This window comes from Podarcis bocagei, assembly GCF_964188305.1.
Source record: "Podarcis bocagei genome assembly, chromosome: 13".
Taxonomy (NCBI): domain Eukaryota; kingdom Metazoa; phylum Chordata; class Lepidosauria; order Squamata; family Lacertidae; genus Podarcis; species Podarcis bocagei.
Genome location: NC_138138.1, coordinates 15,016,766 through 15,041,031, shown reverse-complemented (window position 1 = coordinate 15,041,031; position 24,266 = coordinate 15,016,766). Strand labels below are relative to the sequence as shown.

Sequence of the window (24,266 nt, the reverse complement as noted above, 5' to 3'; positions counted from 1 at the left end):
GCAAGCATTCAGTGAGGATCAGGAGACGAGGGTTCCAGAATCTCAGAAATGTGGATTTGGGCTGCATCAATTCAATGAGCTAATTGCTCGCTAGAACATGGTACAATCTTGGGAGTGGCAAATTGAGGGAAGATGGATCATAGCAACAAGGGAATCTTAAAACGGTTGAAGACAGATAGGGATGTTCCCCCCCCCCCCCAGCAAAAGAAACATGATACAGTGGTACCTTAGTTTACGAACTTAATCTGTTCCGGAAGTCCGTTCTTAAACCAAAGCGTTCTTAAACCAAGGTGTGCTTTCCCATAGCAGTGGGGGACTCAATTTACAAATGGAACACACTCAACAGGAAGCAGAACATGTTCTGTTTCCAAGGCAAAGTTCACAAACCAAACTTCCAGGTTTGCAGTGTTCTTAATCCAAGTTGTTCATAAACTAAGCTGTTCTTAAACCAAGGTACCACTGTACATGGCATGAAGCTAGGAGGACCAAAGAGAATAAAGGGGATGGGAAGATCAGTAGGTGCTCTGTGCAAACAGCGAATAAATGCGGGGCCATAAATAGGGGTGACGGCAGTGGGAAGAGTCACAACATGAGGACTAACAAATTGACTCTGACCCTTTGGGAAACAAGTACACACACGCTTTCCCCCAAATTACTAGTTTATTAGAAAGTTTATTTTCCTCATTTTTACAGCATGTATATATATTTATATATATACTTTTTATGTGACAAAAGTTAAATATAGCCTGCCGATACTGAAGTAATAGTGCGTTCTCTTTTGTGGTAAGCACTCTTGTGGAAGTCCAGTCTCTTCCTCCCTGCTGGGGCGCTGCGCCTCCCGTCTGAACCTCAAGGGAATGAAGCACTGAGAAATTAATACTGTTACTTCTTGAATTATCTACAGCCACTACCAAGAACCAAGTCCCTTTGTCACAGCAGCAGTTTCCAGTGCTTGTCTCGTTGTAGCCAAGGGTAAGGAAGCTTAAAAGCAGTCCATAGTCTTGCCATTTCAGGGCAGCAGCCAGCAGTGGTTATTTCTGAATTTCTGAAAATGGAGGCCGCACCTCAGGATATACAAGCAAGTAGCGCGCCCTTTGGGTCTGGACACGTGTCCCAAAACAGCCGCTGCTTTGCAGGATCTCGGCCTCCTTTTGCACTCAGCAAAAGAACCTTGAGATTCCGGGAGCCCCCGCTTCCTAGTTCACTTTGGGGCTGCAACCTGGGGAGCGGCAACTGGGTGATGACTTTTCAAGGGGCAGCTGTGAGGAAAGGGCATCCCATAAAAGAAAACCCGGGGGGGGGGGAGGGATTCGGAACGAAAACACACCACTCAAAACCTCTCCAAAACATAAAAAGGCACATATTTGAAAGAGCCTTAACACACGCACACACACCCATCCACACCTAGAAGCTATGTTGTTGCTGCAATGACTCAAAACAAGTGGTTGAATCCCAGGGAAAATAGCTGGGCTCTCAGGTGTTGTTTTTTTTGGTGGGTCCAATCTATTCCTGCGACCAGAAAGCGACTGTTTGCTTTGCCAAACAAACGGACTGTTTCTCTCAAACTTAAGGGGCCTGGCTACCGACTGAAGCACACAGCGAATGACACCTCAGCTGCCTCACAAACCTGCCTTTTCACAGAAATTACCAGAGATGTCATTACACAGGATGGACTTTGATAGCTATGGAACAAAGGAGTCCAGATCACTGCTCCTTTGTTTATTTCCAAACCCTGTGACATTTTCTCCTATAAAATGAAAGTCTTTTTTTATGGTACATTTTTAAAAAAATGAGCTCAATTAAAATATACATGCTTGAAATCATTTTGTGCCCTAGCCATAACTAGAAGCATTGAACCTTTGACAAGAATTTCCTTTCCAACTACGTTAAAATGTATAGATAACTAAAGCCACCTGAACGAGTACCACTCAAAGAACAGGCTGTAAAAAATGTTATTGCGGTATACTATCAATATGGAACATTTGTCAGAGGAGCTACAAAAAGCAGCATTGACATGTACAGAGTTCAGTGCAATTTCTTAAATTCTTTTTTTTCTTCTTCTTCTGGAAAAAAAAAATCATAAGTTAATAAGGAACCATCAATATTACAGAGGAAAAGAGTACAAGTTACAGAGTCATGTTCAGGATGTTCACAGGACTCCAGTACAACATATTGCTTCAAGGACTGATCAAGGAATTGCTCTCTGCTCTCTCAGCAGCGCGGTAAAGGGTGTGTAGAAAGGAGAGCACTGCCAAGCTGGTCTGGGGGTGGAAACTGGTCATTGAAAAGCAACTTCCCAGTTTGTGGTGCTCAGTGGGGGCTGCTGAACATGGTTCCCCGAATAGGAGCTGGAGAGAGGGGAGAGGGCAACAGCGGAGATGGATCAAGTGCTGAGTATTTCTTGGTTCTGTTGCTCGGCTTAAGCTTTAAGGTGGATTCAAATCACTAACTTTCACGCTTTATACTTGATATCGATGCCCAAATAAGATAGATGTGTATACCCACTTTAGGTCTTCAGAGTGGGTAGTAAATGATTTATAATACGTGAACTGGAAATTAAAAAGGGCTGCATTTGCTAAAGGACTGCACATCCCTGAAGAAGCCACCTCCCTGGGAGCACGAGCCCTTGAATATCCTGACAAGCAAACCACCAGCAGCACAGCTCTCCCATCTTTCACAGGCCTGTTCACTCGAGCCTCCCTGCCTCTGCCCAATCCTCCCCCTTCTTGGGCTGTTCTCAGGTCCAGAGACAGCCACCGCCTTCCCGAGAACGAGAGACTGATGCACACGCAAGAGACAGACAGACATGCCCCTGTCCTCTCTTTCCCCTAACCCTCCCCTCCCCGATAGAGGCTGCCTCTCTCGTTCTTTCATGTGCCATGGCTGGGAGGGTGCTGCAAATCCTGTCCTGAGAAAATGGGGTGCAGGAGAGGGTGGAGGTGCAACGCCGTGGCAGCCGCTGTCGCTGGCCGGGGTGCCAGGAGGGTCGGGTAGAGGGCGGCGTGGTGGACGGGGTGGAAAGTGAAAGGACCCGGGTGGATGGCAGAAGCGGGGATGATATGGATGGGGTGGCTGGCCAGGAAGGTGGCGGGGTGCCCAGGGATGATGGAGTGGGTCAAGTGGGACAAGGAGATGGGGGTCAAGTGGGGCTGAGGGATATGGTGCACTTGAGCAAGAGGTTGGGGGTGAGGGTGGGGGTGGATGCCAATGGCTGCGGCCGCGGCGGCAGCGTGGTGCTGCAGAATGGCGTGCTGCACGGTGGTGATGGAGGTGGCTGCGGCTGCGGCTGGCTGCTGGATGTGGATGGGCTGCAAGGCAGGAGCCGTGGCTGGAGCCAGGGCAGCCGAGGCTGGGAATGCCTTGACCTGCTTGGCCAGGAGCTGCTGCTGGATGTGCTGCTGGGCGGCCTGCTGGAGCTTGCTGTACTTCTCCATCTCCTCCGGGGTGAAGGTGATGGGCTGGCTTTCCAGCGGCGCCAGGGAAGAGTCTTCGCTGCCTTCCGGCTCCCCGCTGATGCTCGGCTCTGCGCTGTGTGGGACGTAGCTGGGGAAGGGCTCCACTTCGGGGGCCAGCGGCACCATCCTGCCTTCGAGGGAGACGGGCTGGGCGCTGCCGTCCAGAGGCTCGGCGGCTTCGCTTTCCGCGGGGGCAGGGAACGGGTGCGGCACGGGCAGGTCGCCGGGTCCAAAGTGTTCCGGGAGGGCTGGCGGCTCAAGGGGCAAGGGAGCCATCTCCACGCCCGCTTCTTCTGGCTTCTGATCTCCCAGAAGGCTCTCCTGTGTCTCCATCACCAGGGTTTCGTCCACTGTGGGTTGGCTTGCTGCAGCTGCCTCCCCGCCATCGTGGGGGGTTTCGTCGAGCTCGGACAGCTCCAGCTCCTCCCCGGTCCCCAGTCCTAACCCAGACTCCTCACACTGCTTGGCGTTTGGCTTCCGGACTGTGGGCAGCTTCCCGATCAAGGGAAGGACTGGCTTGTTGCCTAGGGAGGGAGGGAGCTTAGGGCCAAAGTAGCCTTGCGGAGGATCTTTCAGCTTGATCCCAACCTTGTGAGGCCCTGAGGGGGAGTCCTCACTGCCGCTGGGCTTCTTCTCCACCTTCCTGGACTGAACTTTTTCCAGGAGGAGCTTAGCCGTGGCGGAGTTCTTCTCCTCGGAGCTGCAGTTGCTCCCCAGGCTGGAGTTGCCGCTGTTTTGGGAGAGGCTGCTGGTGGTCCCTGTCGCTTCATCGCCTCTCGCTTCCTCCTTCCTCGCGGGCCCTTCCCCTGGTCTGCCTCTGAAGTAGTGGGGGGACTGGGAGCGGTAGATCTTTGAGCGGATAAAGTCTCGCCGTGCGGATCTCCTCTCCCCAGGGCTTTCGTGGCCACGGGACCCCTTCCTGGAGAGAGACCGCTGGGACAGGCTCCTGGCACTCCGGCTGCGCTCCCGGCTGTAGCTCCTGCTCCGTTTCCAGCTGTGCCCGGTCCGGCTGCGGCTCCGCCGCTTACCCCGGCTGTGGCTACAGCTGCTGCTGCGCGTCCTGCCCCGGCTTCTCGTCCTCGACCTCCCCCTGGTGTGGGTTCGGCTGCGGCTCCGGGATCTGCTCCTGCTCAGGCTGTAGTCGTCTTCCGAAGAGGAGTATTTGTGCCGTTTCGACCTGCGCTTGGAACTGGCGTAGTCAGAATCGTCCTCCGAGTCGTGGGAGCGCTTGGTGCGGCTCCGGGAGCGGTCGCTGTAGTCACTGTAGCTGTCTTCCGAGTAGCTGCGCCGCCGGCTGTACCGGCTGTTGTCCGAGGAGGCATACGAACTCGTTGAGTAGGACCTCTGGGATGACCTTCGGGAGGAATGCCGATGCCCTGACCGGGAGCGGCTTCGGGAACAGTTGCTGCCAGAGTCGTAATCGTCACTGTATTGCGAAGCAGACTTCTGCCGGAAGTGCTTGTGGCAGGAGTCCTCGTCGCTCTCGTAGCCACCGCTGCTCTGCCGGCCTCTGTGGCCCGAGTGGGCAGAGGTGGAGGCCCGCCTCTTGGCGGTGGATGACGCCTGCTGCGGGTCCCCTTTGGGTTTTTTGCCACCGTGATCTTGGGAAGAGGTGCCGCCGTCCTCTTTCTTGTTGCCGCTTTCTTCGGTGGAAAGAGACTTCCGCTGAGAGTCTTGAGCGCACCACTTTCTTTTCTTGAGGTGGCCAGTTTCGTCGGCCCCTTGCGTCCGCTCCAGCTCCGTGGCAAAGGACGGCTTGCTCTTTTTGTGTTTGTGTTTCTTCCGCTTCTTGGATTTCTCTTCTGCCAGGTCCCCATCCCTGCTTTTGTCTTCTGCCTCGCCTTTGCGCCTGCGTTTGTGTTTCGTGGACTTCTTGTGCTTCTTCTTCTTCTTGTGCTTGTGGGATTTCCCCACTTTGTCCTTGCGGCCAACAAGGCTGCCTTTGCTGCTGTCTTCTGGCCCCTCGCCCTTGCCAGCCAACACAGGATTGGACTCCTGCTTGCTGCAGACAGACAGGGACTTGCTCTCCGGCACTGCTGTGGAGGTGCCCGCAGGAGCGCCCACCTCTTTGCTCTTGCTGCCCTCTTCAGCAGATGGTGCTTTCTCCTTGGGAAGGCTGCTTGCAGCTTTCTGTTTCTCTGCCCCTTTAGCTTTAATGTCTTTGTTGCGGGACAGCTTAAAGTCAAAATACAAGGGATTGCAGCTGTACGACACAGAGGGCTCTGCTTTGGTGAAGATCAGCAGTTCTGAAGGCCACTGGAGGGTGGTGCTCTCGTCTTTACTGAGCACTGGGAAGAAAGGTCCTGTCAAATGCTTAGGCCCGTCTGTGCCTTCTTTACTGGTTGACGCAAGCTGAGGAAGCTCTTTGGTGACCTCGGACTCCACAGAACCGCTTCCCTTAAGTGGCTTGCCTTCCTGCCCGCCTGCCTCTTCTGGAGGGTCTTTAACTTCAGTTTTGCTGCCTTTGCTGGAAGGACTCGGTTCCTTCTGGTGGGTGGCACACTCTACTGCCGTCACCTTCTCACCATTCTTTGCCGCTTTGGGTTTTGGGGAGTTGCTCTGCTTCCTTTCGTGAGCCATTTTCTTGCTCATGGCTTCTGCTTCGACTTGCTCCGTGGCCTTCATAAACAGCAGGAACTGGAAGTTCGGCTTCACCTTGCAGTGAGCAGGCGGGATGTAGTGGTAATACTCTGGCTCTAGTGCCATCGGGCCGTCGTCTCGCTTCATCTTTTTCAGCTTTGACAGGGTGGTGTTTAGACCTTCCTTCTCATGCGCTTGCTCCTCTTCGTCGCCTTTGCTGTCAGGGCTGTTTGTCCCCTCGACCTCCCCAAATTTCCCCAAGGCTCCAGGATCGGGCTGGGCTTTCTCATCCGCTTTGACTTCGTCATCGGGAGAACTGGACTCATCAACGTGGTCTTTGAAGACGGAGGCAATTGACTCTAGTTTCACTGGGGCTTTTTTGGCAAATGAGAAAGACACGCCTATCTTCAGAGGGTTAACCCCTGAGCTGATGGTTTGCGGTACCTGGACAGGCACCTGCCCAAGCCCGATGTTGCTACTAGTTTGCCCAGTGGCACAAACAAGAGCCTTGTCTGTGGTCATACTGGCAACTGGCCCAGGAGCTGGTGAAAAAGAGCAGCAACTGCTGGGAGCTACTGAATCGACGTCATCCTCTCCTCCTTCCTCATCTACTGCCACAGTAGTGGTTCTAAACATCGGCCCGCTTCCTGGAGCACTGGGGGATTGAAATGGGACAGGGGTAAAGGGGAGGGAGAAACAATAGTTAGATACTGCTTAACATTAACATCTTCACCTTTATCTCTTACCCATGCCTATTCAACCTCTCACTAATTTCCTGGAATTGCTTTGAAAGCTAACGGTATGTCCAGGAACAAAGTTTTAATCTACACTTCCACTGTATTGTATGCAGAATAATTCATGTGCTCCAACCAGCACACCCTTGACAGAATTCAATTATTTGTGAATTATTATTTTTTTAAAAGGTGCCTTAAGATTCAAGCCTTCCTGGTTATATAGAAGAATCAAGACAAAGCATCGCAAGGTTCTGATGTACACAAGTAAGGGCTGCCTCATCCATTTCAGGCCTGAAGCTTTTCCCAACTCACATCCTGTTCATTAGAGCAGTTAGTTCAATTAAATCTGTCTCCCTCCACTCACATGACACATACACTGCCCTTCCAAAATCTGTTCCTGGTGAAGATGGGGAATGAGGAATTGAATTTGCAGACTGGCCACTGATGAGCTAAGCATTCCTCATTTGGGGGGGGAGAGAGAATAAATTATGTTTTACAAAAATCTGAAGAACAACTTCTTGCTATCCAGTCCATTTAAAACAGCCTGAATAAAAGGGGAAGTCAACTGTATGTTTAACCTAACTAACTTGCTGGCACAAGGAGCCCATTCACTTACCATTCAGGTTGCTTCCTCTGCTCAGCCAACTCGTGGAGACGACGGAGGGCTTTCTCCTGCTTCCTCTCATCTTTCCGGGATCTCGAGGAAACATTGCGAGCAAACTCCCTTTGCTTGAGATCCTTCAACCTCTGTAGCAAAGCAAGAGAAAAGGAAAATAGAAGGGAATAAGATGGAACGGTGAACCTTTTCAAGTTTTGCTAAAGAGTTTCCCAGCTGGCCATCCTTAACCCATTCCGCATCATTTGACCAGGGGTGGGTAGCCAGCAGCTCTCCTAATCTTGTTGGAATTCAACTCACAGCAGCCCCAGCCAGCATGGCCATTGGGGATGATGGGAGCTGTAATCCAGCAGCATCTGGAGAGCCATAGGTTTCCCACCTGTGCACTAGACAATTTAGAGGCGCTCCCTGAACTCACTGATATAGAGCACATCCTTTCCATGTAGAAGGTCCCAGATGCAGTCCCTGGCATCTCCAGATAAGAGGGCTTGGAAAGATCTCTGCCCAAGACCCTGGACACTCTAAGTAGACAATACTGAGCTAGATAGTTCAGTGGCCTGACTTAATAGCAGACCATATAGTCACAGGGTGGGCTCCCTAAAAGTCTCCAAAGAGTAGCCATTTTAGAGTGTAAGCAAGAAGCATTGAAGCACTTCCGAGAGAGGATTAAGAGAGGAAGAAGATACTATATTTAGGTATACAAGAGCGGTAGGGAGGAACAGTTCTATCTCCCTATACAATCCAGGATGCTTAGAATTGCAGGTTCCTTTTCAGAGGAAAACTGGCGGAAAAGGCTTAAGAGCTAAATTTGTTAACCAACCTGGCTGCGAAATCCCAGTGACTGAGCAAAGACTGGGAGCCGGGTGCTCTTGCTACAGCAAGCATTGAAACCCATCTGATTGTGTCTGGTGACACAGCAATTGTTTAAATACTGCAATTGTTTTTAGGCTTAGCATATCTCAAATTGTGCTCTTTGCAGCCACAGCTACCCGCCCCCTCCCACGCGCATCCATCCACAGCAGAAAGCAGGAAGAAATTAACACAAAGTTTTGCCCCAGCAACTAAATGCATCAGGTGAAGAATACGCCCTTAGAAAGAATCGGCTTATATGGACTTGTCCCCAGCCACAATATGGAAGCTGCGGCTTTGGCACAGAACTCTCGAGTTTTTGCCCCTAGCCCAGAGCAGACTTGAGTCTAGCATTACTCCGCTGAAAATGGACACCACTTTGAATGAGATGAGATGATGTAGGGAGGGGAAGTGATGGGTTCTCAAAAACTAGTAAGACATCATTGAATGGGGTTATGGTTTCACTGAACTGAGAGTGGAAGAAGAGGAGCGGAATGCATAGCTACGTTCTCAGACATGCACACAGAAAGACAGAGCTACAGACACTAGTAGGAAAAAAAACTCACTCTTATGATCTGGCCTCCATAATATGCTTTCATTATATCAGTTGACAATATCATATCATGAGTGGGGGGGGGGAGGTAAAAAAAAATACATGAGAGCAGAAGAGAGAGAGAAAGAAAAAAAGGGCAACCATTACTAACATCAATGCTCAGAATATCTGCAAGCTTATTCTATTGGATATGGAACTGGTTCACAGCTAAGAAGGCACAGAGGAACAGGACTCTCATCAAGTAGGATAATACTAATAACTTTGCCAGGACATATAAGCTGGGGTGGGTCACTACATAGTCAAACACTGGTTCTACGAGGCTGCCTTGAGCGGAGAAGAGGAGAGAAAACACAAAACAAGTAAGTATCCTTGGAATGTGAAAGGAGCAGCATTTATAGCTGGGACATGGAATCTGGGGCCCTCCAGATGTTGCTATTAATGGTATTTATGTTAGAGTACAATTCCTATAGTTGCTGGCCATGCGGGCTGGGACTGATGGAGCTTGGTAGTCCAACAACATCTGACAGGCCATAGGTTCCCCAGCCCTGATTTAAAGGAAAGGTGAAGCTGGGGGAGAAGCCTTGAGAGAACCAAATGGCTTTCAAGTACCGTACATCTATGAAAGTCTGAAATTTCATAAACCGGATCCCTCCATAAAGAACCATTTCCAAGGTTCTTTGGAAGCATTCATGGAACCAGTTTCATTTTGGAATGAATCCTGCATGAAACACTGGTCTCCTTCAACCCCTTGCATGAACCACTCTTGTAATGTTCAGTTGAAAATGTTCAACATAAGGGTGGTATATAAATAGCATATGCAAAAACCTCTAAATGAGTATGCAAAAGACCTCTAGATTTACCTTCCCCTGTTGCACCCACAGGATCCACAGATGGGTCAAATCCTGTTCATGCCCATCTTAAGAATACACACAGCTGGGAAAACCAAGTCTTCACAAGAATGAACAAAAGCACCAGCAGCGTGGGAAGACAGCACCAAAATTCACAGATTCCCCCAGCAGCGGGAAGGATCTTGGAGCAAGCCCCGTGTGCATGATAGAGCTCTGCTATTAAAGAAAATTATAGCCCACTTTAATGATGGGCCGTAAGGATGCCTCTTGCTTAGCACTTTGACAAGTGTGGGGAACAAAGAGTACAACAAGTTGGGCTCATCTGTAGTGGTTTGGCATGAGCTGCAATATGATTATAGTGCTGCATTTATTAGACTGGATGACAGGAAAGGTGGGGTTTTTGCTCGTTTGTTTTGTTTTTGCAGAGGCTTGCTTTGTGTTTCGAATTTGCAGGAGCAGTAAGACACAAATTCATGTAAGACACAAATTCGAATTTGCAGTAAGACACAAATTTACATCCCTTGGCATAGTGCACTTTTAATACATGCAAGAGGGTAGTAGAGTTAGCAGAGGCATGCACATTCTCAGTGAACGCCTTGCAATTTGCACCAAGAAAGCCGATTTTAGAAACCTGCATTTATGATGTCCTGCTAGTCCTGCTAGTCAGTGAAAAGGGCAGGTACTCAGCCATGGAGGTTCTACCACCTGATCCCCTGAATTCTGGCTCAGACACCATTGCTTCTGCTGCCAAGGCACCCTGCAGCAGAAACATCTATATTCTTAAATTTTTTCATCTGCACTCCACTTTAATCTGGAATTATGCATTTTACTTGCGTTCATTGACACAAGTAAAGAATTGCCGCCAGCCATTAAATGTGAGGGAAGTCACCCATGGTGGTTAAAGGCTGTTGCACTTTACAATAATCCACAAATGGAACAGCCATGTGGGCTCTAGCCTGCCCAGTTAGAGGGGCAGAAGGCATGCACATCCACTAATCTGGCATGTTTCTTTGGTCTTCACCACTAGTTTTATTTCCCTTGCTGCCCTCGGCCAATAAAGCAAGATGAGCGCTGCAACCCCAGAGTCGGCCACGACTGGACCTAATGGTCAGGGGTCCTTTTACCTTTAAAGCAAATTGCAGAAAGCAAAACCAACAATAGGCATGCAATATAAGTACACTTGGAGGCAGGTTGAGTAAGGCATCCAGGTCTTTTTGCTTCAGCTGAATATAAATTGCACTGGCACATCGACAGAGAGAGCTTGTGTTCCCCTTTGCTCTGGCAAGTTCCCTCTACCACCCCAGCTTCCGGTGAAGCATGCAAAAGTAGGGGTGGGCGTCTTCCCTCCCCTTCACAAAATGTCCTGTTCAGGAGGCCTCTAAAGTGCTTTAGCAGCAAATGCACAGGAATAGCTGAGTCCCAGTAGAGGGAGTAGAGGACTGCAGGGAGATTTGCCTGCCAATTCAGTCTGCACCTAAGGGCTTTTCTGAGACTTGCCAGATAAGCAAAACAAGCAGACCTAGGGCAAGAGGATTCCTTTCAAGCAGGCCTAATGGCCTGTTTAGCTTGTTAAATTGTTTGTTCGAGGATCAGATCAGAAAATGGAGCTATCATCATCCCCTGGCTCCAGGGAATCTCATGAAGCCGGGAATAACAAATTACAAAAATCATACTTGGCTCTCACTTTTTAAAAAGCTCACTCAATTCCCACAGAAGCCGACCTTCTAGAAAGAAGGGGCAGAGAAAGTAGAAATATGTGTGAGGCATGATTCTCCCAACCTTCAGGGAGTTGGGTGTTGCTGATGTGTAGCGATTCTCTCCCTGCCCCCCCAATCCACCACTAAGCTTTCTCTTTCTTAGCATTTTGATAAATGGATAAAAATGGAGTTTTCAGCATCCACTTTATAAGTGATCTGTAATGTTTTCTACTATCTTCTTTTTAATGCTTTTGTGTTTCACTCTTTAGTCTTGTTATTTATTGCTATATTCATGGTTTTCTTTTACAGTGGACGCTCAGGTTGTGAATGTGATCCGTGCGGGATGCACATCCGCAACCCACTGCCTCCGCAACCCGCAGCGGCGCACCTGCGCGGGTTGTGATTTGGTGCATCTGCGCATGCACGACTGCTGAAACCCAGAAGTAACCCGTTCCGGTACTTCTGGGTTTCAGTTGTCTGCAACTAAAAAAAAAAAAAGGCAACCTGAAGGGTCTATACCCCGAGGTATGACTGTATAAGCTACCTGGGGGGGATTAAGTGTGGTAATTACTGTATAAACAATTTGCTGCCTGAAACTAAGAGAAAGGACTGCTTTTGCAAACTCCCAAGAGCAGTGAATGCGCTCTCTCTCTCTCTCTCTCTCTCTCTCTCTCTCTCTCTCTCTCTCACACACACACACACACACACAGCTGAAAAATATGATGCTCCAAGGCTGCTCAGGACAAAGCTTTGCAGATGTAACCATAGCTGCTACTTTGGATGTCTAGGCTGTGGCAGCATGCAAGCTTGCTGAAGAGGAAGCTCCACTGAACTCAGGAGGACATGCTGTTGAGTAAAGAAGCATAGATTCAGGCAGTAAATGGGCAGACAGAGATTTGCTGGTAAGCAAAGGGGCCTGCTGGACCCATTAGACAAAGACACAAGTGACATGCAAAGCATACTGTGCTGCCTTTTCTTCCCCTGCAGAGCAAGCCAGAGGCTTAGCAGTGAATGCTCTCTGCAGCCAAGACGGGAGTTTGCTTTTCATCCCCATCCCAGATTTTTGTGAACTGGGCAGACACATCTCCCCACCCCCCACCCCATTTGCTGAAGTAGAGAAAGAGCCACTCACATGCCATTTATGGCTCCTGCTTGCCTCAGCCCATGCAGATGCCAAACTGAGCTCCTCAAAGCCATACATATCCAACTGGTCGTTGTGAGAGCTTTTTAGAGAAACTTCACAACCATGTCAGCTGCTGCGTGCTCTTAAAACCATAATGTATTTTCTGGAGGTTTAATTAAACTAAGAGACCATGTGCTTTATAGGAAACCAAACAAATGAAAAAGTATTTTTAACTTCTGCTTGGTAAAAACTGTAAAATGGCTTAGTTTGCACACAAAAGAAAAGTCATTTACTTGGGTACTTGGACTACTAGTCTACGTACACTTACTGGAGAATAAACCCTACTGAGCTCAGTGCTACTAAATTTCAAATAAACCTGGATTTATTATGCATCTCAATACAACTCACAAACCATTTAAGGTGTAATCCTATTTCTGACGAAGGAAAACCCACTAAAATTATGGTAAGATTGGGCTTTGGAGCTAACCTCAGGACAATGATTATCCAGGAAGTTTAGCCACAATTTGCAGAAACCTGATTTCATATGTTTAGTGCAGAAGATAACACCCAAATTAATAACACATGCTCTCATTCTGATTAAACTGGTATCTGCTTTGAAAATGTTGAGTTCTGCCAGAGTTGGCTGGCAGAAAACAGTAGGATGACTGCTGGACCCAAGCTGAAATTGTGAAACCCTGACAGTAGCTAGCTCATTATTAACCACAAGTGAGTTATCTGAAGTCATCTGAAGAAGTATGCATGCACTCAGAAGCTTTTACCAAAAACAAACTTAGTTGGTCTCTAAGGTGCTACCAGACCTTTTAAAAAAAAAATTTAAAAATATATTTCCACAAGTCAGTTGTGCGTCTCAAGTGAAATATAGGGCGCTCCTGCACATTAGGAAGCAGAGTCCTTAAATAGTTGTCTCATTTATACCCAAACTTCCTCCAAGGTATGCAAGTTCCCTCATCTGCTCTTCACAACAGCCCACTAATATAAGACATGCAAACTAGGGAGTTTCATTGCTAAGTAGGCATTATAAACTTCGTTCTACACATTATCTAGCAGCATCAACAGTCTGGCTCCCACTAAGCACTGTACATCACATGTTGGGTAAGCCAAGGGGGGGGGCACCACCTCATCCCTCTTGGCACATTTGGCTAAAGATCACGCCCCGCCCCACCCTGCTCGCCCTCAATACTGGCACAAAGGGACTACAGATAATTTTTAGCTTCTCAACAGTGACCAAAGCAGCCTTGGCATTTCTTCACAGAATCTTCCCAATTGTTTGATCCAGCAATGTTGTTGACATTCCCTGCCTCGTGCAGTGGCCTCGGCATATTTGAAGGCTGACATGATGCATGCTGAGACGCATTTCTTCCTCCTTCTTACTCGAGGGAGTTCCATGGTTTGGCTCTGTATGTGGGAGTGCCTGGCGGAGCATGCCTAAGTCACATGAATGCACACACTTGTTGTGATGTGAGCACAGAATCGGAAAGCCTGCGGATGAAGGGGCTCTTTCAGAGGTCGGCTGGCTTCCATTTCCTTCCTCTGGCAGTGCTGCTCTTTGTGGGCAATGCATTGCGTGGGCACTTAAGCAATTTCTGAATCAATTGCTGTAAGAAGTGACCCCAAACAACACCAAAGGTGACACCGGGTAGCATTTTATGTCTACAGAAGAGCTATCAAAGCAACAGAGGAGCAAAACCACGAACACAAAATGTGTTGGAGGTGTCAAGAGTTCTGCTCAAAAGCAAGCCTGTATGCGCAGCCATATGATGCGGGGGACAACTTCCACTTGCAAAAATATTTCTGCTCATTATAGCATGCTAGCAAGGACGATCTGGCCCACAAAATCTAATGGAGCATCGGAAACAAGTGGAATGCAGTTTCTAATCTTCTCAGACTGCTCTGCTTTCAAGTTTAGGGTGTTATTTGAGGACTAGAGAGGAAAATGTGGGGAAGCTACATTCCCATCTTTGCTCTCTTACTGAGCCTTGTTTCAAATGGAAGTGAGAATCAGAGCCTGCAGACACTCGACAAGAAATTCTCCTACAATAAAAGCTAAAGGTAAAGGGACCCCTGACCATTAGGTCCAGTCATGACGGACTCTGGGGTTGCGGTGCTCATCTCGCTTTACTGGCCGAGGGAGCCGGCGTACAGCTTCCGGGCCATGTGGCCAGCATGACTAAGCCACTTCTGGCGAACCAGAGCAGCGCACGGAAACACTGTTTACCTTCCCGCCGGAGTGGTACCTATTTGCACTTTGACGTGCTTTCAAACTGCTAGGTTGGCAGGAGCAGAGACCGAGCAACAGGAGCTCACCCCATCGTGGGGATTCGAACCGCTGACCTTCCGATCAGCAAGTCCTAGGCTCTGTGGTTTAACCCACAGTGCCACCCGTGTCCCTTAAAAAGCTAAAGGTAGTTACTGTATTATGTATTATGAAACCTGACCCCCATGCTAACACACAAAACTTTGATGACCGAGCAAATATATGTGCTTTATTTTTTTATAATAAACTTCATTTGATTAATAAACAAACCTTTCAGCAGGTTTAAAGCAGCATAAGGTTTCAGGGCCAGCTACGAGGTCTGCAATTCACCTATTGCTGGTCTGACACAATACATAAGGCTCAGTCTCAATGTAGAGTGATCCTGCCGAGAAAGGTGCTGGGGACTAAACTGATGAAAAGTTATTTGTTTTGTTCTCCGCTGCTGAAATGTGTGTCTGTTGATGCTTAGGCAGAGATCATCTAAAAGGTTGAGATCGGTGCTTGAATCATAGAGCAGAACAGGCCTGGCTTTCGTAGCATGTTTTAAGAAGACTACAGTGGAGCCACAATTTGGTTACAATTGTAGGGAGTACGAGGTGGGGCCTTTGCATTAAATTAAGGGCCTCTATACCTTCTCCTCCTCACTGTTCCCATTTGAACACTGATTTGGAGTGACACTGAGCCCTTGGTTCGTGACTGATTTAGTTTCCCTAATATGAATCAGTCACCCAAATGTACTGAGGGAGAAATTAGAAACCTTTACGGCACCAACGGAGCAGCAATAATTGTCATGCAATTTGTAAAAACCCTTGGCACCAAGAAAATATCAAAGGGCAACATTCAGTAGTGATAGCAGTGAGGTCTGATGGTGAACTGAAGGAACTAGCAGCAAAGTGGGCGGACTGAGATATGAAAGCAAGCAAACTACATGGTGTTGTGGAGAAGGAGGAGGATTCTGGCATGGGAGGCTACCCAAAACTTACAGGAATGAATGAAGGTGTTGACAGTCCAGAACTGGTACCAAGCCAGCATCCCTTTTTGGTACTGTAGAGTCCTCCTATCAATATGGTTTAAAAATGGGTGAATGAAAGATTCTTTGAGCAGGATTGCTCCTATTTCCTTCCCACACACCCCACTCCCTCGAGCAAGCTCTGGACACTGACCTGAATGAGTAAAATGAAGCAGTTTCTTTTCCCGGTGGTGACATGCAGTGTTTTCCCATTATAGGGGTGCGACACAGAAAGAGGAACCTCAGTCGCTACTCAACTTTCTGCTCAACTTCAGATCATTCTTACAGTCCCAGCACCCAGGACTCTCCTAAAACTGTCCTATGCTCCTCCAAAAGGAAGGATCCCACAGCTTGAGTTAATTTTAAATAACAGCAATTCAGTGGCCAATAAGTAGGTGCAAAGTGTAGTTCTTTTTATGCCCCATTATTTTGAGAGGCCACAGGAAAAAATGCACCACAATCTGGTTCCCAGCCTGTCGCCATGAGAACAGCAAACTGGGACCAGGTGGTTCCAACACACAATCCTCATCACTAGAGGGTCCTGTCTTTAACCACCTTTTACCACAGTCATTCCTTTCTTTAAACTTCAAATAAAGAAAATTCCAAGGTCTCCTTGGGCAGCTTGTACTAGTGCTGAACAGCTCAAATAGCTGAAGATGTGATTCCTAAAGTTTAATTCCTTCCTGAAGAGTAACAACCATGTCTTCTCTACCTGGTCATGACTTTTCGGGGGGGGGGTGTGACAGTGACATGGATAACGATGCCGCGTTTAGGGGAAGGAACACTATCAGTGAAGGAGCAATGAAGTAGGGTGGTGTGGGTTCAAGAGGCATGGGAAGAATAGTGGGGTGGGAATGGAGAAGAAAGCCGAGGGTGAGAATTCAACTGAGCTGGCAGGAATGCAGTTAGAGCAAAAGGACTGCAAGTAAATTGACAATTTTTCGAAAGCCCTGATCTAATAAAAAATATTCTAAAGAAAGAATCTCAAGAGCCACAGGAGACTAGGGAAGGAAAAGCAGCTAAGGGAAGTAGAAGGAGGAAATACATCAAGAGGGAAGCTTTCCAACATGTTATAAGCTTCCCCAATCAAGGCATAATAATGTAGATTCCTTTCCTTTTTTCTTTTTTTAAGTGTTGTTGTGAAGGCAAGCTAGCAAGCCACATAGGACCAACATCTAAATTGCCTGTGCCTGATTTATTTCAAACACAAGGTCAGCTTAACTCACTAATAACCCAAGTCATTTCTTCATGTTCCAAGAGGGGATTTGCTCAGGTCTTGACTTGGCTTCCTTGACAGATTCATCAACAATGAATCCCAAAGTTAAGTGTGTGTATATAAGTGACCATGCATTCCTTCCATAGGCAAAGGTGAAGCTAAGAGGTTGTTGGCTGACATCCACCGCTGAAGTGGACTACTTGCAGGGTCATGAAAAAAAGGTTCTGCGGCAGCAGATCTCCAACTGAACGCTGGTGAAATGCTGCAGTTCAAATTAAATCTTGGCACAGATCATGGCGGGGGGGAGAGGGGGAGGATGCACATGGCTGGAGGAAGAGATGAAAAATGTAAGCCATGAGCAACTCAGAGATGGAGTGAAATAACAAATCCTCTCACTGACCTGAATTTACCTTTTGACCCAGCATGCTTTCGAACCGATCTTCAGCTCAGCTAACTAAAGGACAAGTGAAGCTGCTTCTCTCTATTTCAGGGGTGGGGACTGGATCAGGCAGGCACGAGGGCCAAGTCAGTAGCTTCCACCTTCCTCACAGTCCATGTCTGACTAGTGGGTTGAGTCACCCACTTGCCCATCAACCGACATCACTATTATATTAGGTGACTTCAATTCACAAGGGCCTTCAGAAACACATTTCAAAGCATGATCTTGAGCCAATGATCTGAAAGGGGCTTTGAAAGGCACCACTGATTAGCCCCTTTTGGCTGAGCCAGGTATTTCCCTGCTCCACACCTGACGTTTTATATGACATCAGGTGAATGGCAGGTACAGTCTGGCAGTCCTCATTAAGCCTGCGGACTTGAGGTTTCTCATCCCTGCTCTATTTTAAGAAAGGTGTGAAGCAAAAATGCCTTGAAGCACAAATGCTTTCCTTCTTGAACTGTGAAAAAAAGCAAAAGGTAGACACTGAGTTTCCTGATTTCCAGACACAATCTCCCCAATGAACAGCCCCTAGTTGGAACACTTTCTGGTGCTCTAAAGATTAGGCTTATATTAGCATACATAACCACCATGATCTCATTTTTTTAATGGTTATGCTCTGTACTCCTAAGCTTCAAGAATTCTGATACAACTCAAAGTGTGCTTTCAGCAGTTAGCATATTTGTTGGCAAAATAGGTTTACAATCTCATTTCCTGTTTTCCTTTCATTGTGACATCTGTATAATTTTGCCCCAAATGACATGAGGGGCTTCTCTCTCACTCCACAAGAGAAGGGTGATGCTGCCACCGGACCAATATGGGGTGATTAAGCAGGACTGTGTCATACTCTCACTTTACAAGGTTTCCTACCGATACACACACAGTACTCGCTGGCTCCAACCTTACTGGCAATCTTAGCCGTTTCCTCCAATGCTTGTCTATTCCCAAGAACTATTGATTATGTGTTTTTTTTAAATCTGAATTTTCAAACCTGAAGCACCTATCTTATGAATATTATCCCCCTCCTTTATTGAAATTCAAAGCAGCTAACAGAAGTTAAAGCCTACGCAAAATCAATATTGAATTAAAAGCTGTAACACTTCAAAACCACAGAAAACAACAAAACAATAAAAGCAACGAGGTCAGATTGACTGATGTATCACCCCACTCCCCAAGCCTCAGTTTTGGGACCTGATTGCATTGACATAAGTAGGGGTTGCCAACCTTTTTGGGCCCATGTGCGAGAGTGTTGTGAGCACCACCCTGCCACCTCTCCATCCCTTTCCCTGTGCTAGACAAAACAGAAAGAGCAAAGGTACATGCATGTGGGTCTCTCTACTATTCCAAGGTGTCCGGGTAAGTATGAGATCTAACAGAATTAAAAACAGATCCACTTGAGTATGTCTGATTTTACACAGCGCCCCCTTAAAACCCACTAAATTAAAGCTTCCAGTAGCAAACTGCACCGTAGCAAACTGCACAGTAAAAAGAACTGAATGTATGATTTTCACAGTTTAGCCAATGGAGGCAGGTATGACCTGCAATTTGATGATTGTTGGGGGAAGAGGAAACATGAAGAAAACATGCAATTCTAAGAAGACCCATTTTTCTGAATCTGACACAGGCATGTGTGAATCCCTGCACACGCCTTCTCTCGCACAAATTTATGCTCCCCCCCATCCACCCCCCTTGGCACCACACCTTATCTTTCCTTGCACCTCTGTTTTCTTCCTCCTTTCCCTTCTAACATCTCTGTTGCTCTGCTCTCTGCTGCTCAAATGCCAAACTGAACTTTGAAAAACACAAGGAGTTGAAAGGGGAAATAGGAAAGACTCTCAGAGGCCTCATGGGCACCAGGTCAAGCTCTCAAGGGTGTCGGTGATCTCATGGGCCTCATGTTGATAATCCTAGCCTTAGAACATGGATGCTTCTGAGCATGCCCAGAATTCAGATCACTCCACAAAGTGAGATCACAGTCTTCCACAGTCTCACATTTAGGTTTACACAGGTCAGAGGAGCTTCAAAGGTAACTTGAGCCCCTTCACCTGCTTTTTACATTTTATATCTACTACAAAAATCAGGCAAACGTGATTTAAAAGACCTGGCCGGTAAATGAGGATCATTCTGCCCGTTACAGTTTGCCAAAAATATCAAAATGGCACTAATGATCTATCTTTCTATTGTGTAATGTTGTCCATTCTACATTATCAAAAGCTTCCAACTGTTTACTTCCTACATTAGATGTGAAAGCCTTCGAGCCTGACATATTTACACAAAATCTACAACTATATCAATTTCCATAACTCTAAATCCTGCCCCCCCCACACACACTTTAAGCTATAACCTACTACCAAAGTCCAAAACAGATGCTGTCTTAATTTCCTTCCAAGCCAGGACAAAAAATTAACACTTGATGCTAGGATTACGTTCAGCTGCAATCATTCACTAAACCATGGGGCATCAAGGCAGACTGTGGGGAAGATGACGGCAAAGCAGACAACAGAAAATAAAGTCACTGTATGGATAAAACTACTGCCTCTCCCCACAGGAAGATGATCAAATCACATAAGACAATAGGCTGCCCATTTACCTGTTTGTGAGCATGGTCATAGGAATTGATGTGGTTGTCAAACTCTTGATGCTTCTGATACTGCTTATCACAGAGCTCACAGTAAAAATTTGCTCGAAGGTCCTCAAGGGCCTTGGCAATCGCCTTTTCTTTGTCCACATAATCCTGTAACAGCAGACAGAATCTATTACACTTTGTTTAACTAGCGCAGCAACAACAAAATGGTCAGGAAAGGTCTAGAAAGCATTAAAAAGGCCTACTGGCAACAGTCTATTTAGCCGCTACTTTTCAATTCACTGTTTAGGCTATACAGTAGTACTTCTGGTTACGTAACCCTCTGGATCCGTAAACTTTGGGATGCGAAAGCAGCAAACGCAGAAGTATTTTACAGGGTTTTGCTGCGTGTGCATGCACAGAAGCGGTCCTCAGGTTGCGGAAACCTCTGGATCCGACCGGACCTCCGGAACGGATCCCGTCCGCAACCGGAGGTACCACTGTACTGGTTTTTTAAGCCGCTAGTTGCCATAGGAATGCAGAATCCAAGAGGCCTCTACCACTTCCAGGCACAAAGGGTCCCTGAGGCTACACCTCCTGCTACCAGGAAAGATCATCATGGCAAGGGGGAGACCAACCTGGCCCCATTTATCGGCCAGAGAAGGAGCAGCTGCAGGGAGTTTGTTCCCTTCCCAAGTAGAAGAAGAAGAAGAAGAAGAAGAAGAAGAAGAAGAAGAAGAAGAAGAAGAAGAGTTTGGATTTGATATCCCGCTTTATCACTACCCGAAGGAGTCTCAAAGTGGCTAACATTCTCCTTTCCCTTCCTCCCCCACAACAAACACTCTGTGAGGTGAGTGAGGCTGAGAGACTTCACAGAAGTGTGACTGGCCCAAGGTCACCCAGCAGCTGCATGTGGAGGAGCGGGGAATCGAACCTGGTTCACCAGATTACAAGTCCACCGCTCTTAACCACTACACCACACTGGCTCTCAGGAAAATGTGTCAGTTACCTGCGACTGAAGAACTGAAGGGAAGCACAGGCTCTGGCCTCTGCCATCAGCCATGTGATCTAGGGCCACTAGAAGGCTTCCCAGAAGGAATTGGCTATTAAGTTTAATAGTTGAAACTGGGTGGACCTGAAACGCATTCTGCTAGTACAGTGCCTTTGCAAGAATTCCAGCAACCAGTCAATGGTCCACTAATGGATCTTGTCCCTTGACGGGTTTATAAAGTTCATGACTTGTGCATGTGTGATCAAATGAGTCCGCACAAAGACGTTTCATCCGCAGCAGAGGGAATTCATTTGGGTACCTTGTACTTCTGTCTCAGTTCTTCGGTGTCTTCCTTCTCCACTTCCAAGACCCGCCTCCGTTCTGTGGCGTCTTCGGCATAATCAAGCTAATCAACAAAAGCAGAGAGAGATCAGTCAGCCATGCATGCACACTGAGCATTACCCAACCAGAGAAAACGTCACATGTAGCAAACATGCAACTGATTCCTCTCCAATGTGAGTCTGCTCGTCCCCACAGTGAGAACAAAATACAAAACAATTAGCTAATTATTTCCATGCTGGCGAACCCCCAGTAGGGACACCAGATGCTAAGTAATAGATTTTTGTTTCAAGGAAATTAGTTTTATTTATTTGATTAAGCAAGATTTATACACCATTTAAGAAAAAAAATCTCTAAGCATGAAGGTGCACAAAACTAGGAGCCCGGCATTAAGGTTTCAATAGGATCAAAAAGAAAAAAGAAAAAGAGGAGGGCAGTTCCCCCCCACAATACTGCCAAGCTTAATCCCTAAAAAAGAAAGCAACATTCAAAATTTATGCCAACCCAGTCTAAGAAATGACTGCATTGTTTTATTCAGAGCCTATTCTGTCTACTCTGGCTGACAGAGACTCTCCGAGGTCTCAAGCAGAAATTTTTCCTAGTCCTGGAGAGCCTTTTAACTGGAGGTGCCAAGAAGAGATCCTGGAAACCTCAGCACACAAAGCTAGAGTCCCTTCCTGACTATACTGACTCTGAACTTTTGGAAATCCCAAATTTAATTATTATAACTGATAGCTACTAACAATAGCAGCATGAAACCACCATCCATCTGTCTGGTCCCTTTTAAAGCCTTCTAAATGAACAGGATTCACCACATCTAGCAGAAACTGACGCCACGTACTTCTGAATTTCCATGAATCTGCCGGCAATTCCAATGGATGGCCCCGGCTCATGTTTTGAGAAGACAACTGTAGCAATTGTAAGGCACTGCGCTAGAGACTGTATGATATTTAATTATAGTTTTACACACATAGAATCATAGAATCATAGAGTTGGAAGAGACCACAAGGGCCATCGAGTCCAGCCCCCTGCCAAGCAGGAAACACCATCAGAGCACTCCTGACATATGGTTGTCAAGCCTTTGCTTAAAGACCTCCAAAGAAGGAGACTCCACCACACTCCTTGGCAGCAAATTCCACTGTCGAACAGCTCTTACATGTCATGGACTACCAGAGTGAAGCTTGCGGACCACAGTTTGGGAACTTCTGGTAGGATGTTTGGCATCAGCTACAAAGCAGAGAAGTCACCACTACTTCTCCAGTGTGCTCAGCAATCAAAATACGCTGCATTCTTCCGACATCAGTTCATTAGGTTACTTTCTTAAATTTGGCGAGTTTTGCTCACATCATCAACAGCATTAACTGAGTAACCTTTCCCACGGCACAAGTGTGGGGCAGTTTTGTACTTTTTAGGGGATAAGCAAACTTTTGTGCACAAGAATAGTAACAGACCCAATTAATATGTTTGTTAAATGTTCAATTACTATTTTAATCAGCTGATTGAAGGCTAATATACAACTTTCTTTCCAGGAAAAGAAAAGTGGAGGAGGAGTCATCTGTGTTCTCAATGTCAAGTCATTCAAGATATTCAAAATCTTGAAAAAGCACCCCCTCCCCCAAGGAGCTCCATATGTACAGAGGCACTGCATTTTTATTATTGTATAAAGCATCTCTATAGCCCTCCTTGCCGACAAAGGTCAGTTTAGTTAAAGCTATGGTTTTCCCAGTAGTGATGTATGGAAGTGAGAGTTGGACTATAAGAAGGCTGACTGCCAAATAATTGATGCTTTTGAATTATGGTGCTGGAGGAGACTCTTGAGAGTCCCATGGACGGCAAGAAGATCAAACCTATCCATTCTGAAGGAAATCAGCCCTGAGTGCTCACTGGAAGGACAGATCCTGAAGCTGAGGCTCCAATACTTTGGCCACCTCATGAGAAGAGAAGACTCCCTGGAAAAGACCCTGATGTTGGGAAAGATTGAGGGCACAAGGAGAAGGAGACAACAGAGAACAAGATGGTGGGACAGTGTTCTTGAAGCTACCAGCATGAGTTTGACCAAGCTGCAGGAGGCAGTGGAAGACAGGAGTGCCTGGCGTGCTCTGGTCCATGGGGTCATGAAGAGTCGGACACGACTAAACGACCGAACAACAACAACAACAACACATACTGTACACTGAATGGTAGATCACTTACCTCCATTTCCATCCGTCCCATGCCCATGACATCATATTTGACGACAATCGGGATGGGATCTGTCCTTCCTGCAAGAGAAGAAAACCGGTTAGGGGTGTGTTGGGTGGGGTGGGGAGAATGATCAGCCTCTGGTGAGTCGCTTTGTACACATTGGGTTTGGGTTGGTTAGAGATCTTGCCTTGGAGTGCAGAGACCAGAAAGCTACAGAGAACCAAACACAAGCCATTCTCACAGCTTACAATCACAAGCCCACACATTTCGGGCGCCAGACCTGTTCTGCTTTTAGCCCTTGCTGCCGGCAGCTCTCAGCCCAGATATTCTAGCAACTTTACAGTGAGATCAAACACCCTCACACTGGAAGATAAAATAATTCTGGGCATGGAGGAAGAACACAAAAGAGAGATTCAGGTGATGAAACAGAATACTAGGTATTCCTCAATGATCTTGGCTGAAGATCAGAAATGTTCTAGTTAATAAAAATGCACTAATGCCCAGCAAGTCTAGCTTTACAAACAAAATACTGAATAGGAAGATAGAATTCTTCCCTCTGCAATGTTAAGCTTTAAGACTTTCAACCAAAAAATGGGCCTCCTGGATTCTGCCACTCTGGGTGTCCTATTCTTTACTTGTAAGCTGTGAAAAGGACTAGTTGCGAAGAAAACTGACTTTGAAACTAATCAAACTATGCTGAAGATTCCGTACGTATTTTTAATTCACTCATAACCAGCCAAACAAAGCAAAATGGGGCAGACGAGCACTTTGACTATCACAGCCTTTGGGGGGGGTGTT

At 47.0% G+C, this 24,266-nt stretch overlaps 1 protein-coding gene across 7 annotated transcripts in view; it reads right to left on the bottom strand.

Annotated features, from left to right (window-relative positions):
- Positions 1-641: 641 nt before the first annotated feature.
- Positions 642-24,266, bottom strand: part of GPATCH8 (G-patch domain containing 8) — an 82,918-nt gene continuing 59,293 nt past the window's right edge. For all 7 annotated transcript variants that reach the window (XM_081166066.1, XM_081166067.1, XM_081166070.1 and 4 more), the window contains 5 exons: positions 23,478-23,545; positions 21,265-21,351; positions 19,982-20,125; positions 7,386-7,516; positions 642-6,690 (listed from right to left, as the gene is read on the bottom strand). In XM_081166066.1, the coding sequence (XP_081022192.1) occupies positions 2,871-6,690; positions 7,386-7,516; positions 19,982-20,125; positions 21,265-21,351; positions 23,478-23,545 (4,250 nt within the window). In that variant the 3' untranslated portion in view covers positions 642-2,870. The remainder of the gene's footprint in view (positions 6,691-7,385; positions 7,517-19,981; positions 20,126-21,264; positions 21,352-23,477; positions 23,546-24,266) is intronic.